Source organism: Apaloderma vittatum, unplaced genomic scaffold (genome assembly GCF_000703405.1).
Source record: "Apaloderma vittatum isolate BGI_N311 unplaced genomic scaffold, ASM70340v1 scaffold21870, whole genome shotgun sequence".
Classification (NCBI taxonomy): domain Eukaryota; kingdom Metazoa; phylum Chordata; class Aves; order Trogoniformes; family Trogonidae; genus Apaloderma; species Apaloderma vittatum.
Window position 1 is genome coordinate 23,929 of NW_009694227.1, and position 25,745 is coordinate 49,673.

The window sequence follows — 25,745 nt, forward strand, 5'->3', positions numbered from 1 at the left end:
CAGAGGGCAGCAGCTCAGAGTCGCTGAAATATCTCCATTAAAAAATATACATCTTTTGACTTGCTAGGAAGATGCATTGTGCCTACTTGGGGCAAAAGGTTGGGTTTTATCCTTCTCAGTGGGATTATGAAAATTTTGAGAGATTCACCTTATACCCTTGGGGAGATTTCAGGAGACAAACTGTTTTGTAACAAATAAGAGACAGTTACAGCTTACTGCTGGTATTTTAGGGGAAAGAAAAAAAAATCTACCCTTTTATCTTTATGTGGCATGGTTTAACCTGATTTAATTGTAGTGGCATGGAAGAGGAGTTTGAGTGGCTTGGGGAGACAGTTCTTGTATAAAACCTGCACGTTGATTTATCACACAAATGTATAATCATGTAAAATTAATATCTTGGTGCCTAAAAGGAACCGTGCTTTCTGTTCTCTGGTGTGTATAAGACAACTTCCCGGGCACCACTGAGCAGTCCAAACAGGTTCTCAGTGAGATCTTACAGTAGGAGGAAAAATGTTATTAATCTACATGAGCCAAGTGAGGAAACATTTTCTTGTAGTCTCTGGAGAGCTGCTGACAAATCGCTTTCCCATTTATGATTCCTGGGGGACTTCAGCAGGCAGAGGTACCTTAATAGTTGGAGAGTTTTTTTGTTGTTGCTTTTTTTTCCCCACATCTTCTGACAAATGAAGCAAAGTGCTCATGTTCTTTACCCAGACAGAGATTTACTTGGGTTTATGAAAATTCTCCATCTTATCAAGAACTCATCTACCAACACTCCCAGTATCCCTCTCCAAACACGTCTGTGTAACTGTCACACACTTTTACACTGCTGACAAGGCTTTTTGTTTGTTTTTATCCTGTTGTAGGAGGACAGTGACCCTTCAGTGAATGAAAGTTTAAGCATAGAAAACACCCTGTGGGCCAGCACAGTGATTGCATCAGGTAAGATGGAGGCATGTGTAATTTTTTTTTTTTTAAGGGAATATGTTAACAATTTTTAAAGGTCTTTTTGTAATGAAATAGTAATCTCTGTCAGTTGGAGAAATTAGCAGTTAGAATGAGGTTTCCCACTTGTCCTAACACCTCTGGGGAGCTGAACTGACATCTAATTGCCTCTTGGACATTCCTAGATGAGAAAGAATTGGAGTGGCCTTTGGGCACTTTAGCATCTAGGACCAGAATAGCACTTAATTGCTCTCTCTGTTGACATCCTAATCTGTAACAGAAATGGTGTCAAATAGATTCTGGTAACAGAAGCTAAGATGAAAGATTTCCAGGTAAGTGCTTCCATTGAGTTCATCTTACATACTTTTAAAAAAGGAAAAAAAAAAATTTTTGGACAGATTTTGGTTTATGTATACAATGAGCTCCCAAGACCTGAGGTTAATAAATGCCCTCTTTGTAGAAGCTTGTCAAAGTAAAACTTTTGCTCGTCTCCTGTCCAGCATACTTGCAAGGCTTGCAGGGTGATAGCTGGGTTAGTGAAATTCTGTTCTGGGGTTAAAGTTGCTAAATGGAGAGACTTCACAGTGCAGTACCTTAGGTGTACATGGAATTAATAATAATGTGAAGGAACATCAACTTCAAAAGATTTTTTTTCTGAAGCACTGAAAGGATTTTGATTTGGTCTTTTAAAAGCAGAAAACTGAATAAATTTTTATTCCTGTATGTTTCTGTCTAATCCTGCTCTGACTCTTCTTTGAAATACTTTAGTGTTGCCACAGTGCTGTGACCAAGGGATCATAAAAAACTAGTTGTCCAAGTACAATTTAATGAAGTAAATTATGGTTATAGATTAGTAATTGCCATGCAGTAGGTAGCCTACCTTCTTCCCTCTGAGTGTAGACACATGTAGGCAGCTTCAAATACCTGTCAGGCTGCTTAGTGCATGAGTCAGCTCATAGTGCTTTTGAATAAAATAGATGGAGAAAGAGAAAGCCATTTTTCTTATAATTCTGTCCTATAGGGCTCCTCTCCTCACAGTACCTTTTCCCCAGGGTGGCTTTGTTGCCTTGAATATTGAAGCTTTGATTTGTACCAGCTCTCGAAGCCTTGCAGATCTCGCACTGCCATGGCTGAGCCTAACTGGGGCTGTGTCACAGTGAAACTTTCTGCTCAAGTCAGAGGGAAATGCTCTCCTGCCCACAGCACGCTCACAGCCAGCGCCTGCTGAGGGTAAAAGCTCTTCCTCTGCTGTGCGCCCAGCTGTGTGTAGGGTACATGATGTGGGTGCTGACATTTTTCCCCGAAGGAGGGCACAGCTCACATGCCGCTGCCCCTGATCACTGCTTGGGTGCTGTTCAGAAGTCCTGGGTGGCCTCGTCGACTGAATCAAGGCATGCAACTAAATGCCTAAATGAAGTTACTGGTTGAATCCAGTCCTCCTTTGATTTGTAAATAGACATCTTTGTGAGTTCAGTTCAGAGGAATAACATTTGCAAATATTCTCATAATGGTTTCTGCAATGGAGTCTGGTTTGAGTGGCCGTAAAACAACTAGAAACACTCTTTTTATATATACCAGTGTGCCTTCACACGGTTTCCTCGCCCTCACAGTTTTATCTCTCATTTTGAGTGACTTGATCAATATAATACTCATTTTTATTTCTCCTATGGCAATAATAGCATGTTGTAGGATATTTCTGTTGGGGAAAAAATGGGGCTATTGTTTTTCTGCCTCTATAAGTGAAAGCTGTCAAGCTGTGGTGATGCCATCTCACTGGGGCGGCCTTTGCTTGTAAGACGAAGCAGAGCTATGTAGCTTTCTCCATCTGCTGCAGCATGAATGGCTCTGACTCTGACTGTGGTTAATTTGAAGTAGCTGTGCCATCTGCTGATTTGAATTGTGATGATCTTACCACCACCTGCCATCTGGCTCCAGTGATTTGTTGTTTTTTGGGTTTTTTTTTTCTGTTTTTAAAGGAGTGTTTTCCAGCATATTTTTAGAAACCACCTCTTTCGAATCAGTCTTATTTAAAAATAATTCGCTTGCAGCTTGTTAAAACTTTGACTGTTGATGGGAGCAGGGGAATAGCAGTGTATAAAAAGGCAATGTGTTTGCAGCAGTGCTTTTTTTCAGTCTTGTTTTTCCACATTTTTACAGTAATTTTCTAGTAAAAAATCATGCTTTGGCAATATCAGCCTTTAAATTCCTGATGGTAGGTAACTTTATTTATATCATTTTGCAAAGTCTTTAAGACAATCTGTAGAATACCAATAATTTATGGTGCTAAACTGTATTATGTTTTTGTGAGAAGGGAGAACTTTGTTGCATAGCATTAAAATACACTGATAGGCCCCCAGCAGTTCCGTCTGTTACAGTAAGGTAGGAGTTGGTATGATTTGCCTTGCGGTGGGAACAGCAATTATAGATAAATACTTAAAGAAATCTGTAGACTTTAAAATAAAAGTAATTCTGTCTGTGAAAGCTGTTGGAATTCATTGGTTTTACTCTGATTATGACAACCAATAAAGAACTGTAGCTCAGAGCACTGATTTAATTTTGACACAAAATGAAAGGTGTAAGACAAACTTACTCACACCTAAGTGGGATTCAAAGTGGAATCCTTCATCCTTTAAAGCTTTTATTTACAGTGAGGAGGGACAGCTGACATCACAGTGGGGTCAGGGAAAGTCGAGAGAGCAAAGCAGGTAACTTCTCTTTCCATGCACAGTAGTTGATGCAGTCTGTGATGCTGCATCAAGTCCAACCATACGGGCAGTGTGGTTGAAGACTTACTGTCTTGCCTTTTGGATCCCACAACTATTTTTATAGAGAAAACAAAGAGAGATTGTTTTTCTTCGGCTGACCCACACTCTCTTTTGTTTAGGTACTGTTGTGGGAGTTGTCCTCTACACTGGACGGGAACTGCGTAGCGTGATGAATACTTCAAACCCAAGAAGTAAGGTATGATGAGGAAACAGTCTGATAATAAATAAAAAGGGGCAGAACTTTGTAATTTTAAAAAAAAAAAAAAATCCCTACACATGCTGTATGTGCACACTGTAGGGACAACCTCATAGGAATAATGATTTACATCTTCCAAACTACGATTTAAGATAGTTACCATAGCAGAACCTATTTAACCTTTTTTTTTATCTGTTGTATATGTGTCTTCTAACTTTAAGATCGGTAAAACCATTGGTATATGTGGTTGTAATGAGATAGTTCCACTTGGAATAGGAAAGGTTATGTTGCTGTATTTTTCTATTATTGCAAAGCTAAGACAAAGTGCAGGCACGTTTATACAGCCTGCAGTTTCTGGCAGCGTGAATCCTCTCACACCTATTCATGCATTGCTTTGCTTCCAAAGGATGGAAATCTTATTAAATAAGCTGGAAACAGTATTGCTTATAAATTTAAGTGTGTTTGTAGTGTTTTAAAAGAGACTAGTGACTAGTGGGCCACGGCTCTTTGGATATGGTAGTTTGTTCCCTTTGTGAATATTATATTGAGCTAACATCGTCACTTTTGTGCTTGAAATAGCTCTCTCTTACTTCTTTAGATTGGTCTTTTTGATTTGGAAGTGAACTGTCTTACCAAGATCCTATTTGGAGCTCTTGTGGTGGTCTCGCTTGTCATGGTGGCTCTTCAGCACTTTGCTGGTCGTTGGTATCTTCAGATCATAAGATTTCTCCTTCTCTTTTCAAACATCATTCCAATTAGGTAAGGCGATTGCTAATTCTTCCCAGAAAAATACTGCTTGCTTTGTGTCCTCCGGCGTGTAAACTCTTACCTATTCCTCATGTGACAACTAAGCAAATCTTGAGATAGAAATCAAATTATTGTTCAAACATAAAAATGGCATTGTTTCTGCTGAATTTGTTCAACATGTTCACCCATTCACTGACTAACTCAGGTTGTGGACTAGTCGTTTAAGGCTTCTTCTCTCAGTGTTTGGGTTCTTCATTACTTTGTTAAGAGCTGAGCGAAAGATGAAAAAGGAGAGTTATTTATACAGCATGTAGTTTAATGGGATTAAATTGCCTTTTAGAGGGGACTGAAACTTTAGTTATACTACCTTAATAAGTAGATTGTTACTTATGGTGTAGGTCTGGGTTTCATTTCAGTTCTATTTTAATCTGCTGTCTGTGTATCAGTTACACTGTCCTTACTTGTCTGTGTCCATCTTCTCCTCAAGTTATATCTGTTCTCAACGTAATTTTATCATCTATCTTTGAAATACAGTACCACTGCAGCAGCGCACAGTCCTCCTCCCCATCTGCCACCCAGCCAGTGACTTTGAATATACTTCTCCTGAAACACCCTCTTTGGCAGCTCAGATTCATCGTGGAAGACTTGTCCCTTCATTGCACTGTGGCAGTTCACAGTGATTTTTGCTGAAGTTTAACTTGTGATAATTTTATTTTCCCCCCTTCCTTCTGCGTAGTTTACGTGTAAATCTGGACATGGGGAAAATTGTCTACAGCTGGGTGATCCGCAGAGATTCCAAAATCCCTGGAACTGTGGTTCGGTCCAGCACTATTCCAGAGCAGCTGGGGAGGATATCCTATTTGCTTACAGACAAAACAGGTATCTATGTAGAAAATGCAGTTTGGAGTCGTAGTACATTGTTGTTTGGATTTTATTACAGTTTTTGGCCAGCCAGAGAGCATAATGTAAGATTTCTGTGGACTAGAAGAAATATGCATTTCCTGTCACTTTGACAATATGATTTAATCAGGTTTTGGAAAAAAATAAATTACATTTCTTTTTTTTGTTCTGAACACACTGTAAGATAGAGCAGGAATATTATGCTACTTCAAAGAACACTTCAAGTGTGCTATTAAACCAAAAACTGAAGGTAAAAATAAAATTAAAAGCAACTGTGTAGTTTTCAAAGCCAGATGAAGATAGCTTACACACGTAGGCAGAAATGTACCATCCATCTGTCTGCTGCTGTCCTTACACTGTCCTTACGTGTTCCCACTCCGTGTCTGGTGCTGTTTCTGTTACAGGAACTCTTACACAGAACGAGATGGTCTTCAAGAGACTTCACCTGGGGACCGTAGCTTATGGCCTGGACTCCATGGATGAAGTGCAGAGCCACATATTCAGCATATACACACAGGTAGAATTACATTGCGTTGCTTCAACTCCTTGTTCACAAAATGGTTTTCCAGGTCACTGGGCTAATGGTGAATTAGTATGGCAAGGATCTGCTTATTATTAAGTATTAATTTTTGGAAAAGTCTGAAGGTCATTGTATGCTCAATACAAAAATATTATGATGATTGCTTATTTTGTTCATAGATTGTTTCACATCTATGAGTCTTTATCTGCCACACCACATGCATGGATCTGCAAGAGTAAATGACTCTGTGCCTTCCTTATTACAGTGGTCTGACTGTGAAGTAACATGTTTTTATTTAGATATTCACCACTCAGAGAAACCACAGCATTTGCTTTGTTGAAAAATAGGTACTGGTTAATGTTTAGCACATTGAGTTGCTGTTTGAAATGCCGTGTACAGGGGCAATAATAAAGGAAGAGGGACTGTCAGTATTCAGTAAGCAGTAACAGAGAACAGTGCATCAGTATGACTGCCTTGGGTCTGATGGTTAAAAAAGAAAATGGTAAAAGTGGGATTCTTTCACTAATGCACCAATGGTCTTATATGATGCATAATTAACGTCTGCTTGGGGAATTATCTACGCCTAAAGAAGGAAGCAAAGTCAACAAGTAAAATATAGAACAGGAAAAGCCTGGTTTGGGAAGTGTCTGGCTTGCATTTCTCTTTCAGTATCATGGGAAGAACCAGCATCTAAAAAGCCTTCATCTCTATTCTTAGACTTTTATTTCAGTTTTGTATGATGACCAGGTAATGCCACGTGACTTGTCTGGGTCAACGCACTGTATTCCTTAGCATGTCACAGCAGACAAGATGGCTGTGAATTGAAGCTTCATATAGATACACACACTTGCTTCGTAAAACAAGGGAGGAGATTTTACTTGAGAATATTACTACCTTTAGAAGAAAAATCAGCTGTCAGTGGCTAGTGTTCCAGCCATCCCTCCGAGTGGTACTTATAAAAGATTTAAGAACTGACACTAATTATGTAATCATGGAAGTAATAGTTTTCATCTTCTGTAATAACCATTCTCTCAGCTGCAGTTAGAAGTAACTTTTCTGTGACTTACTGACAATTGGACTTTTCTTTTGTAAAATGTGATTCCAGAGGTGCAATCTGCAGACATTAGTGATGGGTTACTACTCCTATGTCGTATGTCAAGCATTTTCAGTTCTCAACAGTTGTGGAATTGCTTCATTCCTGCAGAAACCGCTAAAGTAATTCTCAAAGTGCCTGTGCTTTTCTTGAGCACACACACCCAATGCAGTGAACTGGGTTTTTCACATCACGTTGTTTTTGCTTTGCTCTGGAGATTTTAGAAGTACACTTTCTATACCCTCCACAAAGTGAAACATGATGAAACATTCTTGCCTGGAAAAAGGCACCATGTACTGTAGATGGGATTTTTACTTTTGGATTTTTTTCATGGTAGTAAAGGCTCACAGTAGGTTTCCTTGACCTCACTGATCTCTTTGGTAGCATAGCTGCTCCCAGGGCAAACAGTCAGAGTACAATGTGCTTTTAACTAAGCATATGATAGTTGATAAATACATGGTATTTTGAGTAATTATCTTTTTCACTGGCATGTGTTTCAGGTAACTTGTAACTCTTCTTGCAGTCTCTCTCTCTTACTGCTTTCATAGCCTTCTTAGCATCTGGTTCTTCTCTTGGTGTTGAGACCCTTAAATGACTGAACCATACTTAAAAAAAACAACCACAGAAAATCACAAAAAACTCCACAAACAAAATCCCAGACTTCTGATCTATTTGCCCTCATCTTGTACTCAACTCTCCAGAGAAAACTTGACTACTGGTTAATTATTTGGCAAAGTGTTCAATATTTGTCAAGAATGTTTGGGTGACTGACTAGTCCAGTATGTGACTAGTGCTTTATGTCAATCTGAATGCACTTCAGTTGAGGGTTTGCTGTTGTTTGATTTGGTTAAAGCCTGTAGCAGCAGTGCTGATGAGCAACAATATTAAATTTGAAAGTCTTGCATGTCCTAATTGCTAGAGTATGGAAAATAGCATGTGGAATTACACTGGTGAAGGATATGTCTCATAAAACATTTATAATTACCAAGTGAGATTCCTTATAATGAGAAGCATTTGCTGGCAATGATTCATTCTGAACTGTAGTTCTTATTCTTTGCTCTTATTTTTACCATGTTGTGGCCTTTGACCTGGAAGTGAAACTTTTGTCCTCTTGACACTAAAGGTTAACAGAGCAGGAAACTAGATCACTGTGTATCCCTTCTTCAACCAGGATAATTTAGTAATTGTACAATTATCTGAAGACTCCTATTCTGATACTAAAAATAGTATTAAAAATTGAATGAATGTAATTAAGATTTTCTAGGTCCGTACAAGTCATCTGTTTTCTCTTTCAACAATTACATTCTCTTGCACATGAAACCCAACTGACTTTAAATTTTCGGAGCCTCCTGGTCTTCTGAGGAGCAAAAAGTGGTTTCACTGAGTCCTGTGACATTAATATGCAACAAAAGTTTTTTTCTCAATGTATGGTTCCAAAACCTTAGGTAAATCTTTTGGGACACTTTACTCCACTGATAACAATGATAAATAAGTTGCATTACACCGGCATGTGTTCCCAGTGATGATTTGAGTTAAAGTGTACAAAGTGTGCATCTAATTCCTGCAGACTTAAGAGTCTATGCAGTTACTGCATACATGGTACTCACAGAAGTAAAAACCTAATTTAAAACTTTTTTTTTTCCTCAAGTGAGACTTTATTCTGTTTTCCTTTTTTATAAGCAATCTCAGGACCCGCCTGCTGTGAAGGGCCTTACCTTAGCCACCAAGGTGCGTAAAACCATGAGCAGCCGAGTGCACGAGGCAGTGAAGGCCATCGCTCTGTGCCACAACGTGACACCTGTGTATGAGTCCAATGGGGTGACAGACCAGGCTGAAGCTGAGAGACACTATGAGGACTCCTGCAGAGTGTACCAGGCGTCCAGTCCTGATGAGGTCAGTATCCATTTGGGTGTATAAAAATATAAATGTGACCTTGCTTGTTGATGGAGGAAAAGAAAATTAATGGTTGAAAGTACTCCAGTCTAGTGAAGGGAATAATATTTTAATGCATTTATTGCACTGATAATCCATGAATAGACCATAAGTGCCCTCTCAGCTGATAGACTTCAGCTAAATCTGCCTCTCTGCCTGAAGCTATAGAGCTACATGGTCACTCGTATCTGCATTGTAGAGTTTTTGCTCATGTTTCTGTACCTTTTGTCCAGGCTCTATTGTGCAGTTGAATGCCGTGAGTCCTTTTGACCACATTTGGTAAATTATAGATAATCTTGTCTTGTTTGGGGAGGACGAATGACTTGTGGGAGGGGGGCTTCCTGCAAGTCAGCTTCTCCCTGATCTGTAAGGTTTTCGAACTTCCAGGCCAAGTGAAAAGTTGTAAATCACTCTGGCTAGGACTGCTAACTGCAGGACACGTCCCTTCCCATGCGGACGGGACAGTGCTGGAGCCTGAGTAAATTCTGCAGAGTGAGCGAAGCGCACAGGAGTTTGTCTCAGAGCAAAGCTGTGCCCTGCCAGTTCTCTGCTGGCACCCAGTCCAGCCAAGGCTATACAAGGTGGTGCAGTGGAGAGAAACTTTACAGCTCTCCAGAGACTCACTGGAGACTCTTTGTGCCCTTTACCACCTTCTGCAAAATTTGGACAGTCTAGAGTCTTGTTTCTTGCTGTGATGAAGACAGGAGGAATAAAATATGGTTCCATGTATAGGTTATGCTTCATGCATACACTTTCTTTAATGAAACCAAGGTAGAAGAATTTGTTTTCTATTACTTTTTCAATGGCACAGAGCAAGTGTAATTGTACAGAGACTTAAGTTTGAAACTTCCTATAAGAATTCTAATGACAGTATGTGATCATACCACCCATTTGACTACGTTCAAAGGGTTCTTCCATTTTTTGCCCCAAATGCCTCTAATAATAACCCTTTCACCTTTGACATCAGAGGGGAAGTTAGCTTTCCTCATTGTTAGAGGTGAGAAATTGTTTGCATAGAAATAAATTTATTTGTTAGAAGCCTAGCTACGTGAGAATTTTGAGTGTTTTTCTTCCAAAGTAGGCAATTCACTCTTTTCATGTAATGTGTTTTTTCTTCTGTACTGTACAAAAGCTGCATCTTTTTTTTTTTTTTTTTTTTTTCCCCTTTCCCCTCCTCCATCGATGTGCTTAGAGAGACAACAAGCACTTACTTCTCCCTGGCTTTGGAGCTTGTGAGCAGTGTGTGTGTGTGTCCTCTCCCTGGTGTGTTTTGCTTACCTGCTTTTTTTTTTACCTGCTTTTTTTTTGTGTTGCTGTCCTCCCCTGTAAAGACAGCTTACAGAAAGTAACTGCCTTTAGATTGAAACAAGTTCTGAATGATTTCCAGATGGTAATTTTTGAGATCTACATTTAAGGGTTTTTTTTGTTTGGTTGGTTGTTTTTTGGTTTTGTTTTGGTTTTTTTTACCTAATGCATTTACTGGCTATTTTTGCACAGATCTGCTGTTTATTTACATGTATTCGGTGATATAAAGTCAGTGACTTTTATTTTCCCTTTTTGCTTTATACTGTTCTGTCTTTAAAATATTTATGCAGCAATTTGTCTCAAATACCCAAGGCATTGTTGTTTGTTTATTTTAGTATAGCATGATAACTAATCCTTCAAAAATTATTGTTTAAATTCTTTTTTTCTTTCTTATGGTGTCTCAATTAGAGAGTGGGTTCAGAAATCACATATGTTTTCCTGCACTGAGGAAATCTTGTCTGTAGGTCTAGATATACAAATATTGTTTAGACATGCTCTGAGTATGTCACACTAGATGGTACAAAACACAGGATCAGCACAAGTAGAGTCCTTGAGAAAAGAGCGATGCTGTTAAATAACATTCCCTATAGGGGAATGGCTTTGGACTCCTGTTAAAGCCAGCCTTTGAAATCCTATATCAATAAAATATTGCCATGGCAGGGAAGGTCAGTTTATGAAATGAGTACAAAAAGTTGTATTCTCTTTACTTTAACAGCAAGGGTAATTTCTACCAGTTGGCATAGGATTCATTTCCTGTAACAGAAAGCAGGATTTCCTAAATTTGTTTCCTGTGCACACTGCCATTTAGAAGTCTTGAAGTATCTTTATTCAGATATCGGTTACAGCCTTGGGGCTCTGCAAGCCTGTTGTCAGTTGTAGCCATACAGTAACTAACAGGGGAAATGAAATAGATATAATCTGATCAGAGATAAGAGTGCCTGGGATTCCTGGGCAAACAGTCTTTAACCCTGACAACCCGCTGCAGCTGCCAGGACATGAAAGGGTGCACCAATCAATTGGTTTCTGCCTGTTGTCTGTCTGCCTAGGCAACCCTAAATGGGACATTTGTGGAGCAACTCATGGCACAGAAGGATCAATTTGTCTCTTCAGAATGAAATTTATTAGTCGATATCCACTTCAGTGGTGGCTTGGGTAATTCAATTGTCAGAAAGAGCAAAGTTTGGGGGATAGTGTGCTGAGCTGCTGCTGTAGCTGCTCTGCTTTGTAATGCTCAGATCTGTATCTGGCTTGGCTTGGATGGAGCTGCAAAGTCCTGGAGTGTGGTCGGGGATGTTACTGATCTCCTCTCATCAGTGGACATAGGATCTCGGGAAGGTGTTTAAGCTTGCTTTTAAATCTCCTTGGTTTAAGCTGTAAACATATTTTTGCATCCTAAATGTTCCTCATCTTTCACTGTGACTGAGAGCAACTCTACTTATGTGTTTGCATGGCCCAGGGTAAACCTCTTCTGTCCTGTACAAGGCTGAGGACATGCTTCTTGTCCTGTGATATCCAGACCTTCCCAAAAGAACCACCAGCACTTTTGTTGCCATCAGTGTTGTCCAGTGCTGTGGCACTTCCCAGAGGCTGGGCCCTTTGTGTTGCCTGTTGAATGGGGACAGTAATTGCAATGATTTTAGGACAGCTGATAGGAACACTTCAAAATTAAATCACTTTTCCTCTAAGTAATTACTTCTTAAGTACTACAGCGGCTGGGAAGTGGCATGTTCAAAGGGGTCAGTCCCATTTCCCCTTGAGTGCTGAATGCAGTTTGCCGATTTCTTTCTTTATTCTTCCCTTTCCATTCATGTACCTTTTGGTGGTTCGGGCCATCTGAAATGACTGGCATCACAGTACAGCACGGTTTGAAGCATGTCACATGGATGAGGTAGCACCTCTGACATACTGCACTTCCATTTGTTCCTCTGTGCAGGGCTTTTCTTTTGGGATGTTTGACTGTTTCCTGACATAGGATTTAAATGAGATGCTGACAGAGAGGGAGGGAGATGCCTGTGGAAGGAAGTAGCAAAGGAGTTGCTTGAACAGGCTGAATTGGGAGCTGAGATTTGCGTCTCCAGACGTTTGCAGCTTACCAACATGGGCAAATCAACAGATAGTCCTGCACACACTGAACATCACATAACATCATGCTATGAAAAATTCTTGATGATTATTTATTAAACAGAGTATTTGAAACCCAAGCTTCATCTCTGCTCTGAGAGGCTCTTAGGAGGATTATCTAACTGCACACTTTAGTGCACCAAGGATGGCTTGAAGAAACTTTTGAAAAAGACAAGCTTGAAAGAGCCTTTGATTTATTGTAATCTTTGTGAATAAGCCTGAAAAAAACTTGATAATATTAAATCAAATATTGCTTCAAATTGATTTAAAGGTCTTTCAAGGCAAAGCCTACTCAACTAAATTTTTCTCTGGTGATTTGAGAGTACTTTAAAAAAGAAAAAGTTTTTTAGGTTGTATTTTAATACTAATTGTGAATGAGAGGGACCTGAGTTCACAAAAGATTCTCCAATTAGACCAAATTGTATCAATTCACTTAGTAAAATCTCAACTCAATGCAAGTATTTATAGGTTCCATTTTCATCCATATCTTGTGTATGGGATTTCCCAGAATAAATTCTGTTTTTGTCTGAGGTATCTGGTCTCTTGAGGCAGTAAAGGCAGAACCTGAAAAGCGAAGGCATAATTGACCTTCAAGTTAGCAGCAACCATATGCCCAGCTCTCTCATGCTTTTGAAAATGTCACTGCAAAATACTTCTAGCATTTCATGTATGTTTGGAGAAAGTATCCCTTGATGCTTTCTGGAGGCCAGTGATATATGGGCTCATGTCAGCTGCTGCTCCCATCCATTACTGCCAAGACAGCTTCTGGAGTTAAACCCCCGTATCTCAGTGGGCTCAATTTTAGATGGATATGTCAACTGAGGTTGGGATGCTGGGGGAATTGTCAAGGAAGTAAAACAAAGACTTTGGTTTTCTGTCATGACTATGGTTGTAATTGACTGAAAGCTTGTCAAGAATTCAGTGTTGTAGGTCCTTAAATACTAGAAACTGCAATCAAAGTTCCATTAAATGAGTGTATGCCGTGAAAAATCTGTGTGGTTGGTTTGGGGTTTTTATTTTGTTGGGGTTTTTTCTGATGTTTGGGGAGAAGAGATTCTCTGCTAAGAAGCTGCTGTGACCGACCCTTCTGTTGACTTGCTGATCAGTACAGAGATTGAAAGTTGTTGTTGAACTGTTACTACCAAACAGATAGAGTACAACAGAGCACTCATTTTTTTTTATATGAATTTTTAATGTGCTTTGCATTAGTGTTTCTATCTTTGATACTGTAAATCCAGGGTGAATACATCATTTTGAATTCTTGATTTCATAAACAGGAAGCTGGGAAACAGCACGTTCAAAAAGCAGGTGTTTGTAAAAGATTTACCTGATGTGCCCAACTGAAGGTTTGGGCTCCTGGGACCTGGGCAGAGGGGACCTGTGCCTGCCCTTGCTGAAGGGTTGTCCTTCAGGATGTGGACGTTGAAGTCTGGAGCCAACCACCTCCCGCTGAGAGTCTAGGGCAGCCTGGCAGCTGAATCAGGCAGGAGCTGGGCTGCCCAAACCCCCAAAATACTGTTAGTACTCTAACTTCAGGAAAAGCCTGCTAGAAAGAGCCATACAGGAGCACCTGCATATATGAAGGGATCCATTCTATCACACCGCTAACGACTAACGAACCTCTTTGCAGCCCCCACCCGCCATCCCTTCCCCTCTGGTGCTCCCCAGGGCAAGTGTGGCGTGAGCCGGCCGCCCGAACCCGCCTTTCTTCTCTCAGGTGGCCCTGGTACAGTGGACGGAGAGCGTGGGCTTAACGCTGGTCGGCAGAGACCAGTCCTCCGTGCAGCTGAGGACACCGGGTGGCCACATCCTGAACTTCACCATCCTCCAGATCTTCCCCTTCACTTACGAGAGCAAGCGCATGGGCATCATCGTCCGGGTAAGTGGCTTCGGGTGAGCTCCGACACCTTTGTGAACCTCCTGCTGGCGCGACGTGAGACATAGAAAAAGTTTGCTCTCAGCTGTGCTGTTGTTCCTGGCTGAGTTTTGCAGTCTCTTCTACCTCAAGAAGCTGGTTCTCCGCTTTGAGCTGGTAGCACCTCGATGCTGGGTGTGTTTAGCGATACATCCTTTTCCTTGGCTGTATTTGGTGGTAAGTGCTGTGGTGCCCTGGGACATCTTTAGTTTATTGATCTTTGGTCCCTTGCTCAAAATAAAAAGGAGCCCAAACTTTGTGCACTTGGAGGAGCAGTTAAAGCTGCTCCTTCTCACTCACACTTTTAATTTGTTGTGTATTCTGAGGTGGGCTTCTGCTGTGCACCTCTCTCCATAGCTTTGTGCATACATCGTCAGGGCCCATGTCATGTTGGGGACAAGTGTCCAGCCAGACTGTCAGCCAGCACTGCCACCAACTGATGAAGTAGCTCCTGGGTGGTGCAACAAGGCATCTGGGATGGCGCTGGGGAGGAAGAGGGAGCTCGAGCATTTCTTTCTGACTGTGAAACCATGGGCCCTGGAGGTGCTGCAAAACATCAGGAGGGGATCTTTGGTACAAGTGTACGAGGTGGAAAGAGACACAGGAGGTACTGGTGAGACATAGGAGAGCTAAAATCTGAGTATTTTGGCTGTATGTGCTGAACCAAGGTCCAGCAGCTTTGATAATCAGCAGAGATGCCAAGTTATCTCTTAGGTAGGGCTGTTGTTTCAGGAAATCTCGAAGCCAGCAAAAGAAATAGTAACAGTTACCCTTTCCCCTGGGGCCCAAACTCGGTGTCCTGTCCTACAGTGGCTGACACAGTGAGGAGGAAGAGGAGCTTGGTGGGGGCAGGACTGCTCTCTCCAGGAGACAAGCACCAGCAGCATCTTCAGGGAAGCTTAAGCTGACTTTGAAGCCTCTCTCTGTGTCCCTGGGGTTGTCTTTTTGTCTGTCCACAAGCTCCTGCCCTTCCTGACATGTCCGTGCTGGGTTGTGCAGGCAGAGCTGGGGCGGTTATGCAGGGGACTGGGGAGGTCAGCCAGGAGCAGGAACCTGAGCAGATTCATGAGTCCAACTTACGCTGCATCTCCAAAGCAGTTGTGGTGGTACAACAGCAGGTGATGGAGATGGCAGCAGGCAGGAGGGCGGGAGGGGATCCTATACAGATGCCGTAACAAATAACTTTAGGATATTTTTAGTGTGTTTTTGGAAGTGCTCCCCAGTTTTCTGCCAGGTGGTGAGAGTCCTCTCAGAACCTGTGGAAGTACAGCGCACAGTAGGAAGGACTTGTGAGGGTGAAGACAACTGTGGAGATTTTTTTGTTTTGCTTTTGAGGTGTTTTACAGAGCCTGCAGCCATGTTGAGAACATGGTGTCATGAGCAGGGTTTGAAAATAGCTGAGTTAAGGTAAAAGGGTGCATTTGTACAAGTACCTTTATCGTCAGCAGCAGGCACTGTGCACATTGAATACGTGCCCAGCTGAAATTGTGTGCGTAGCTTTGTGGGATTTATATACAAATACAAAAACACTCCCAAAAAAAAATTAAGAAGAAGAAAATGTGTGTTAAAAGCAGTTGAGGTCCTTTGTCACCACTACATCATTAATTTTCAAGATAATGCTGGAGAATCAATGTTAGTAAGGTAACCCAGCCCAGCCATGATAGAGTCGCTTCCATTTGCCTGTAAAAGCAAACAAGGTGAAGCAGTCTGAATATTTCTTTTGGAGATAATTAAAACACGGGTGTTATTTTTTTACTGAGAGTACAGACAAATAATTGGTACCAGGAATCTAAAACATGAATGTGAAACCTATAATCCAGGCCAAGGTATGGTTTGTTGTATCATTTCATGGGATCTGCAGCTTTGTAGTTTAGGGTGGGGAGAATAGGTAAAATCAGTGGTGTGGGGTTGTTTTGTGTTTTTTTTTTTGCTTGCTTGGTTTTTCTTGTGTTTGATATCAGATTAGTTTGTTCTGTTTTATTGGCTGATGTTTGGTACCTTCACAAATGTCAACTACTCTGGACCCCTGGAAGAGCACAGGCCCTGTCAGAAATGGCACTGTGAGGGGATGATGTAAAATGCAATGAGTGTAAAGAGTGATGTAGTGGTTATATTTAACAACAACAAATATTATTGAGAAATTCAGTATTCCTGTTACCAAGACATTTAGTGATAAAGATGAAACTGTAAAATGTGCAGATAATTATTTTCACAAACCCATGAAGGACGAACTGTGTTTAATGCAGATTGAAAATCATTAATGTTTATGCAAATGGCTGTATTTATGTTATCCTACCTGAATATTTTGGACCTGGTTCATCTGCTGCTCAACAAACTGCTTTTAAGTTCTGGATCACACACCACAGTCTAATCATAGAGGGGAAGAATTTGTACTTCAATTTATTCCAGGCTTTGGAATATTAAAACATGCCCAAGGGGAGGAATATTAGTTGAACTGGGCTGATGGGCTGAGCCTGTGCAGAGTAATCAGTGGGTTAAATCCGTAAATACAGAATTCTGAGTGATTGGCCTGTACACAGCAATCAGCATTCCCACCAAACTGTCTCTTGCTGTCAGGGAGAGCTGCAACAAGTATAGTGCATATGCATTTGAATACAGCAAGTGTAAATTCATCAGATTGATTATTTTTATAGTGAAAATTGTGTGGAGACTTCAATCAACCTTTTCAAGACCTAGAATAAAAATATTAGCAGTAAAAGAGGGAGAACTGAACAACCTCCCTCCCCATTGCTTACTGTAAGTGCAAACTGTTGATGAGGTGCTGTTCGAAGACAATTAAAACACCCTTGTTATTTTTTACTGAGAGTACAGACAGATAATTGGTACCAGGATATTAAAGGTAAAAGAAGAGGGCTAGCTATTGAAGCTAGGGTATGCTTCATTAAATTGTGTTCGTATGCTCAGCAGAGAAGTGGAAAAAAAGCTTAGTTGGGGTTTTTTTTCCCTTTTTCTTCTTTTTTTGGAGCTTATTCCTTTTAAATTGTCGACATTCTCCCCATTAGGAAGAGGAATTTTCTTCTTTGCCCTTCTGTATTTAGAATATTACAGCTGCCAAAACCGGAAAAACTCCCACTTGTGGTCAGTGAGGGCAACATTAGGCTGGGATCATGAGTGTAAATACTGTTAATAGGCCCCTCTCTGTTGTGCTTCTTAATTGATTGTCTTTATTTTGTAGCCATTAAGCTGCTGCTAAGCCACTAAAATCAGTTCCCTGTGCAGAAGTAGGGTTTGAGTAGCAGATGCTGGCTGCCTGGGTATTACTTTGCCACATTCCTGTACAGTCCAAAATAATATCTTCAAGCAGAGTTTTAATTTTCATTTAAAAATAAAGAAATAAGAAAAAAATAAGAGTTTATAAGTAGATAGTTGTCAAGTAAAATTTTCTGTTATTAAACACACATGTGTAGGCACTCCATTTGGTTTTGATCCACAGCTTGCAAGGTATTTATCTCTTCAGTATATCCTCTAAAACCGTGATATTAGTTTAAAAAAAAAAAAAAAAAAGAAAGAAAGAAGGAGAGAGAAAGTACTGTGAAGTAAGACAACAGACACAGTGAGCAGCCAGGGAGGGGAGGGAGGGAAAAACTGCAGAATGAAATACACTCCGGGTTGTAGTGAGCAGAACTCAAATGGTAGTATTTTCTGCTCAGCTATACAGATGTTGCCTATTCTTTCAAACTGCAATATATTTTACTAGTGGAAGCCTTTGCACTTGTCTTGCAGGGCTTTTTTCTGTACGCTCTGGGTACAGAGTTTCAGCAAGTGGTTCATGTGTCCAGCCCAGTAAGGCTGTCACTGAATCCTTGGCAAAGATGCCCGTCTCCCCTGCTGGTCCTGTCCGCTCTGGCTCCTGTAAAAAGATCTCCTTCAACACATAACTTCTAGTAAATAAAGAAGTAGTTAATATTGAAAACAAATAGCATATGTTGCCTCATTTGGGATATTTTTGCAATAACTGCTTGTTTACTTGCAATCAACTCTCATTTCTGTAGCTGATTATTTCAGTTCTAAGAAGTCTTGTTCTACCAAAGCAGCCACCTTTCACCGTACTGTTTACTGACTTATCTTCTTCTTGAAAGAAGGCCTGTTTGTTTGACCACAATATTTTCCATTCTTCTTTTTCTTTGCATTTTTTTCCCCTTACCCATGTGGAATGATCTTTGTTGTAAAGCAGAGATAGTGCTATTGTCATATCTGGAATTGAAAGAAGCCTTTGAACCATGGCCAGAGTCAGACCACGGTGGAAAAAGATGCCTCTCCAAAACAATATAACTGGCAAATCTCTGTGTAGATTTATAGTGTGATCTTACCAGAATATGAGAACGCACTAACCTCCTATTGAACTTGGTGAGAGGAAATGACTAATGCAAGGAGATAGCTGATACCGTATTTATATTGGACAAAAAATCTAAACTATCTTAAGCCAGTTCTGCAGCACGGGAAGTGGAGTCTTTATTCGGTTTCCTACAGAGCTGTTGTTAGACACTTTTTAATCAAGTAATTTAGTAGATAAACCTTTACCTTTGGCTACTGCCAGAAGTGTTGTGTTTTATTTAAGCAGATTCTAGTTGTTTTGGTAGGGTGACATGTGTTTTGCTTTGGGGATGTAGGATGTGTGGGGATCAGTATGTGAAGACTGGACGTTTCAGGACATTGAAAACTATACTTAAGCTTAATTATAAGAATCCTCCCTGTGAATATTTCTAGGAGCTTGGCAAAAGCTCAGTAAAGGAGCTTTGTTATCCTTGGCTACTTCTTAATTTCCGTAGCAACGATACTTACTTCTCTTCTTTGTGTTTTTAGTATCCACATCAGGTGTTCCTTTTTTTTTCCTCTTTTTTTTTTTTTTTTTTTTGCTGTGAATATAAACTCTGTTTTACCAGTGCCACAGGACGTTAGGCTTTTAACTACTGATGCAAACTCTCTTCATGTGTGAGAATCTTCATGACTAGTTTCTGTAATGGCAGGACAGACTGACACGTGTGTTTAATAGGGTGAGAATGAAAAAGTGTCAACTGCGGTTTTTCTTCATTTCTTTTTTTCCTAAAGTACTTTTCCCCCTTTTGTTCATAGCTGTCTATTTCCAGATCTTGCCAGGCTTTTTGGTTTTGCATGTTAAGTTTATTTTCTTCCTATCCCTGGTGGCTATCTTGGTTTACAGAGCAGTTTGTTCTTTACTCATTGTTTTGTCTCCTTTGAGGAAATTGCCAGGGTTTCCATTAGCTTGTAATACTAATAGCTGGGACCTCCTTAGGTATCTGCCTGGTTAGAAGGGATATTTTAATTTGTGGTAATATAAATATGCTTTGCTTGCAGCCTACAAATGACTTAGATCAGATAAGGCAGGCAGTGATCTAACCCTTTTGTAGCAAGCATAAACTTTAATTATGCTTATGCCATATAATGTAGAGGGGTAAATTAGAGTTATTTTTACTCTGTTAAGCTTCATGCATCTGTTTTACTGTTTCAGGTAAGTATGAAATAAATTCTTGGGGTGAGGGATAGAAGTTATTTAGAAGACACATGCAGTGAGGATTGAGAGATGTCTGCATGGAAATCACATGTTGCAGATTAAAAAGCTGATCGTCCTTGTCTAAAGCATTAATTCCTCCTATGAGTAACCAAGTTACAACTGAATAGCCATCTCCTGAGACAAGATCCTAAGACAAGATGCTGATCCAGATGGACTCTCAGCCTGACCCAACGCAGACATTTTTGTGACCAATGTGCAGAAATCTTAGCACTTAGCTTGCTAAGGCCACTCCAGATATGCTGATGTTGGCCCAGCTTAGACTTTCTGTTTCTTCTCTGCAGGATGAATCAACAGGAGAGATCACCTTCTACATGAAGGGGGCTGATGTGGTGATGGCTGGGATTGTGCAGTACAATGACTGGCTGGAAGAGGAGGTACAGGGCTGTCTCTCCCATGTGCAGAGGGTTTCTCCTACAAATGCTTTTCTTCTTCCAGGGCAATGTGTGACAAAGCTTGTCCATGTGGCAGAGTGGACATAACTGCTAAAATATCTGTGAGACAAAATGTCGGCAATATTGGCAATTCACTGGATTAGTCTTCAGCCAAATATATACGCAGTAGCAAGGGAATCAGGTAGCGAGTTCAACCTACTTAGTGCAGAATAAGTCCTGGATTTCACTCAAAACTGGTTGCCACACAAGATCATCAGATTTGTCCATGGCTTGATCCTGTGTTTGGATTTATTTTGGACTGAAAGGTCTGATTTCAAAACTGCATTGGCCTGCTTTGTATTGAAGTATACTTGCCAGGTTAGTAATAATGTTGACACAGAGTTCGTAGCTGTGGCTTTACTTACAGATTTTCCTCACTCCCAAACCCTGGTGTTCAAATAAATAATAATACCTTGGTTTATTTTAAAGAGTTGATGGCCAAAGATGTGAAATCTGCAAATCAAAGGCTTGTCTCCTTTTAGAGACAATGAGATCATTTGGGTTGTTTTTACCAGTCTGGTATAGCGGAGAAGACATTTTTGTTTCTGATCACTGGTATAGATTACAAACTGTTGCAGACGTTCTTTGTTCCTTTTGGGTTTATCATGCACTTTCCCCGTGTGTTGCCTGGTCTAGTTGAGAGGCGTCCCTGCCCGTGACAGGGAGGTTGGATTAAATGGTCTCTAAGGTCCCTTCCAGCCTAGGCCATTCTGTGATTCTGTGTTACAGACTCAGTGGGGCTGCTCAAATGGGACGGTAGTTTTTTTAACCTGCTAGCTTACATTGCTGTCTCTGCAATGTTGTGCATAAATCATCTTACTTGAGATACAGTTTAGGGTTTACAATGTGATAATTCTTTCCAGTGTGGTAACATGGCTCGGGAAGGCCTGAGAGTTCTTGTCGTAGCCAAGAAGTCTCTGACAGAAGAGCAATATCAAGACTTTGAAGTAAGTTTTCATTTCTTCTTTTTTTTCCTTGTTTTTAAACAAACAATCTCTGAAATGATTCCTACAGACCTCTTGTGATAATGCCATTCTCATCTCCCTACTCCTTCTGCTAGAATTGTCATTCTTCAATGTCTTGCTGTTCTTTTAATCAGAGTTGCTTTTTAAGCGATATGTATGGAACTGGATCTCAGCCAGGACCCTCCAAAACAGTTCCTGCCTTACAATCTTTCATGGTTATAAATTCTGCAAATATTTATCATTTGTTAGACAAGTTGTGTTTGTGCGTTGAAATGTGTTGGCTTTTTAATTTTCATTGTTGCATTCTGACATCCAGGGAAACTGCAACCAGCCAGAATATAACCCAGCCAGGCTGCATGGAAACACAGGCTTTGTGCGTGGGGTTTGTTAGATGGATCTCTACACGCAGCACTGATTTCTGTATTCCAAGCAGGCAAAACATGAAGGAGAACTGTTCCATTAAATGCAAAGATGATACAGTGGAAGTATTTAGGATTCTCTCTTGCCCTCATTTGTCCGTTGTAGAAGCCATGGTTTGACCTGTGGTGTGAGGGAATGGCTTCTAGGCTCTGTGCCGGTGTCATTTCAGCAGCTGCTGTGCATATGTGTGCCCAAGGATGTGCCATACACCGTGCTGCACAAATGCTGCCCGGCTGGCAATGGACAGGGACAAAGTCACAAAAACTTCCTGAAGTGTTTTCCACCTTATTCTGGTACCTCATGTTTGCGAGACATTACAGGTGGCACCCCTGCATGGCAAATTAACTGTGTATTCCCCAAGAGGGCTGTCTGGCTGTGTGACTGTGCCTGCGTCTGCTCTGTCCTCAGGCCCGCTATGTCCAGGCAAAGCTGAGTGTGCACGACCGCTCGCTGAAGGTAGCCACAGTCATCGAGAGCCTGGAAATGGAGATGGAGCTGCTGTGTCTCACCGGTGTGGAGGATCAGCTGCAAACAGATGTCAGACCTACTCTGGAGACACTGAGAAATGCCGGCATTAAGGTCTGCCTAACCTAATGTTCCTCCTAGCAGGAACGTCTGGGCCCTCTGGAGTATGCGGTGCTGTCCTACAGAGAGGAAATTAAGACAGTTTGGGGGTCTCTATCAAGGTGAACATTTCACCAGGTGCCCTTTATGAGCAGGAGTGGTGAGGCTGGCCAGCACGTTTTAAACATCACTTCGGGAACAGAACGTGCTGGAAATAATAAATGTTACCTAAACATGTGACTGCATGTCACCTTTTTTGCTTTTCTTCCCGTAACATAATCTGGCTCTTTCTGCAGAGAAACCAAGTGTGTAGGCAGGAGAGTAGCTAGCTACAGAAGACTTCTGGGCAATCGATTCTTTTTAGGTAGTTGAATGAAACATGGGCGGTTGGGATGGGTTTGGTGTACGAACTCCCATGTGGGGGGTTGAAGCAGTGAATATACATGTTTTCAGTAACCACTAGAGGGGGTCTGAGCGAAGAGAATCAGGGACTGGACTTTTTCTCGCCCTTTTTTGGGCGCTGACATCCAAGACTCAGACACCTCTTGCATGAGCTGTGCACAGTGCTGAGGGAACCGGTGTGATGCCTGCTTAGTTTCTCTCTCTGAAGACTTGCCAGTCAGATCCCAGACTTGCAAAAGTTAAAACGAAAAAAAACCACCACCCAAGGACTAAACATTCAGATTTGTCAAGAAAAGCAGGTAAAATGTTCTGGTTTTGTTTCTTTGCTTTAAGTAGCAAAGTGGGCAAAAATCTTGAGCCATGCTGTGAATCCAAAGCAGAGCTGTGTTTTAGGTAGGAAGTGGAATTCGAGGCTCAGGACAAGCTTCCAAAAGTTCTTTGTGTTTGTGACTTCAGCAGAGAAGGGAGGTGAGTGGAATCAGACAGAGCTTCTTTGCAGCAGTGTGGCTTTCTCGCCCTGTGGTGTAGCCCTGGCCAGTTGTTCCAAAGTGGTTTCGTTTTTTTTTTCTCTTCACCTTGGCTGGAGTCGGTGTCAGGGTGTGGAGTGTGTCATCACACAGCCAGGGTGGCACTTCTGAGTGCTCCTTGCAGTGGTGTGTTCATTAGGGTATTGCAGACAAGAAGTAAAATCAAGAGTGAAGGCAGTCTTGGAATTCATTAGAGGGACCATCTTGTTAAGATCAAATCTCTTTCCAGCCTCAGATTATTAAACAAATAAGTGAGTCTTTGTGAGATTTGTTTTTTAACTCAAAGTTTTGTTAAATATTCTTGGGCGGTGTCTTGAAAGAATAAAAACACCAGTGGAAAAAACAAAACAAACTCTGACATATTTACACTATTGAGGAAATTCTCTGCCAGATGTAGGAGGTATTGCTGCTGACAGTGCTTTCTAATGCCCCACCTCACCAGCACAAAATAAAAGGAGCAGTGTATATTTAAAAAAAAAAATTAAAAAAAAAAAAAAAGAACCCAACCAACTTAGTCTGTTCCAGACGCACACATCAGCAGTGAGCTAACCCCAGTTGCATCATCCACATTTCAGGCAGGGCCATGAGGGATCTTTCTGCAGCAGGGCCCGCTTATTTCAGCCTACGAGAAATGGCTGGGGTGGGACACATTAACACATGCATACACATTCTTTAGCTTGCAATTTATGGGTTTATCGCAGAATCTTGAAATATTGCAGGTGGGGAAAAATGTTACACGTAATTTGTAACTTCTTTTGCATTTCAGCCTCTTTAAAAGCTTTGCTTTCTTTCATCTGTGAGAATTTTCTTGTATGTTTGAAAATAGGGCTTTTTTAGAAGAATAATTTGTATACATATTCTAGCAGTCTTTTTATATGCCTCAGCTGGCAGGTGCTACTTCTAGATGTCCTGCAGACATGGTTGTTAAGTTTTGTATTTAATACATTAAATATTTGAATTTTAGGTGTGGATGCTGACAGGAGATAAGTTAGAGACGGCCACGTGTACAGCTAAGAATGCACATTTGGTGACACGGACACAGGACATCCACATATTCAGACTAGTGAGTAACACCCACATATCCCTCTCTCAAGACTTGCTTGTAACCCCAAATTCTGGGACAGGAGGGGTGCCGATATCAGGACTGTTTTCCAGCAGTATGCTTGGAATATTTTTACTGTTTTATCCCCTGAGTTTTAATTTACATGACTGTGTGCTCTGAGTAACTTGATATGCTGCCTGCCTGCATTGCTTTTGTTCCCCCCGAGATTTGTTTGGTTTTTCACCCCAACGAAGCAAACTCTTCCTCTGCTGCCATCTTTTTCCGCAGGTGAGTAACCGTGGAGAAGCCCACCTGGAGCTAAATGCCTTCCGGCGGAAACACGACTGTGCCCTTGTTATTTCTGGTGACTCGCTGGAGGTAGGCTCCGAGCACCTCGGGCTGATCAGCAACAGTTCCAAAATGCTGTAACTGAGTTTGGATTTTTCTTAAGAAGAAAATTCTATAGCACAAGCATTGGTGACGCTTCTGATCTCTGTAAATTAGGTGTGTCTGAAGTACTACGAGTATGAGTTCATGGAGCTGGCTTGCCAGTGCCCTGCCGTCGTGTGCTGCAGGTGCGCTCCCACGCAGAAGGCCCAGATTGTGCGATTGCTTCAGGAAAGGACCGGGAAACTCACCTGTGCAGTAGGTAAGGGGCTGGTTAGGGAGGAGTGAGCATGTACAATGGTGTCTTTACTCTTTCATAACACCTGGAGATGCTGAGATAGGGAACAGGGTTTTGTGGGATGACTGAGAAGGTGAAATTTTGCACGGGAAGGCTTCAAACTGCTTCAAACCTGTCCACCAAAAGAGCCATTGTTAATCTGTGAGCTTTATGTCAGGTATGGTGGTCAGATAAACGTGATCAGTAACTTGTGGGTCTTATTGAAAACAAAAAAAAGCTTCTTAAGAATTTAAATTCGTGATTGCTATTTGAAATCCTGCTTTTGCACATATGGTTAAACGTACCTTCTAATATTACAGTCAGATGCCTTTGACAGGGTTGCAAGTTGCCCCTGTTGCTTAACTACCGATGTTTCTTGTGTATGCTCTGACCTGCAGGTGATGGAGGGAATGATGTTAGCATGATTCAGGAGGCTGACTGTGGTGTTGGAGTTGAAGGAAAGGTGAGATTACCTCGTGTTTAAAGGCAATTCAGGGTTAATTTGCCAGCAAAACTTACATGAATCCTCAGAAATTTGTTCAAGAAAGTGAGAAGCTTCCACAAAAATATGCAATTAAAAACTATTTGTATTAGCTCTGGCTTAGAGCTCTGTTTTCTGCATTTGGAGCTACTTGGAGTGACAAGACTGGATTTGGCGACAGTGGAAAGTCTCTGCTTGCAGCAAGCCAAAACATTAAAATTGAATGAGCTTTTGAGACTGAAAATTTATGTTCAAA

The 25,745-nt window shown here is 41.1% G+C and overlaps 1 protein-coding gene across 1 annotated transcript in view; it reads left to right on the forward strand.

Moving 5' to 3' along the window:
• The window catches only part of ATP9A (ATPase, class II, type 9A), a gene marked incomplete at its 5' end in the record, with an annotated part of 47,114 nt that overhangs the window by 14,237 nt on the left and 7,132 nt on the right, over nucleotides 1–25,745 (forward strand). Inside the window, 14 exons of the mRNA XM_009866987.1 lie at nucleotides 867–942; nucleotides 3,830–3,906; nucleotides 4,505–4,665; nucleotides 5,390–5,532; nucleotides 5,958–6,070; nucleotides 8,847–9,059; nucleotides 14,242–14,403; nucleotides 20,275–20,367; nucleotides 21,288–21,371; nucleotides 22,218–22,388; nucleotides 24,267–24,365; nucleotides 24,633–24,722; nucleotides 24,849–24,993; nucleotides 25,407–25,471. Coding sequence (XP_009865289.1) covers nucleotides 867–942; nucleotides 3,830–3,906; nucleotides 4,505–4,665; nucleotides 5,390–5,532; nucleotides 5,958–6,070; nucleotides 8,847–9,059; nucleotides 14,242–14,403; nucleotides 20,275–20,367; nucleotides 21,288–21,371; nucleotides 22,218–22,388; nucleotides 24,267–24,365; nucleotides 24,633–24,722; nucleotides 24,849–24,993; nucleotides 25,407–25,471 — 1,692 coding nt within the window. The remainder of the gene's footprint in view (nucleotides 1–866; nucleotides 943–3,829; nucleotides 3,907–4,504; nucleotides 4,666–5,389; nucleotides 5,533–5,957; nucleotides 6,071–8,846; nucleotides 9,060–14,241; nucleotides 14,404–20,274; nucleotides 20,368–21,287; nucleotides 21,372–22,217; nucleotides 22,389–24,266; nucleotides 24,366–24,632; nucleotides 24,723–24,848; nucleotides 24,994–25,406; nucleotides 25,472–25,745) is intronic.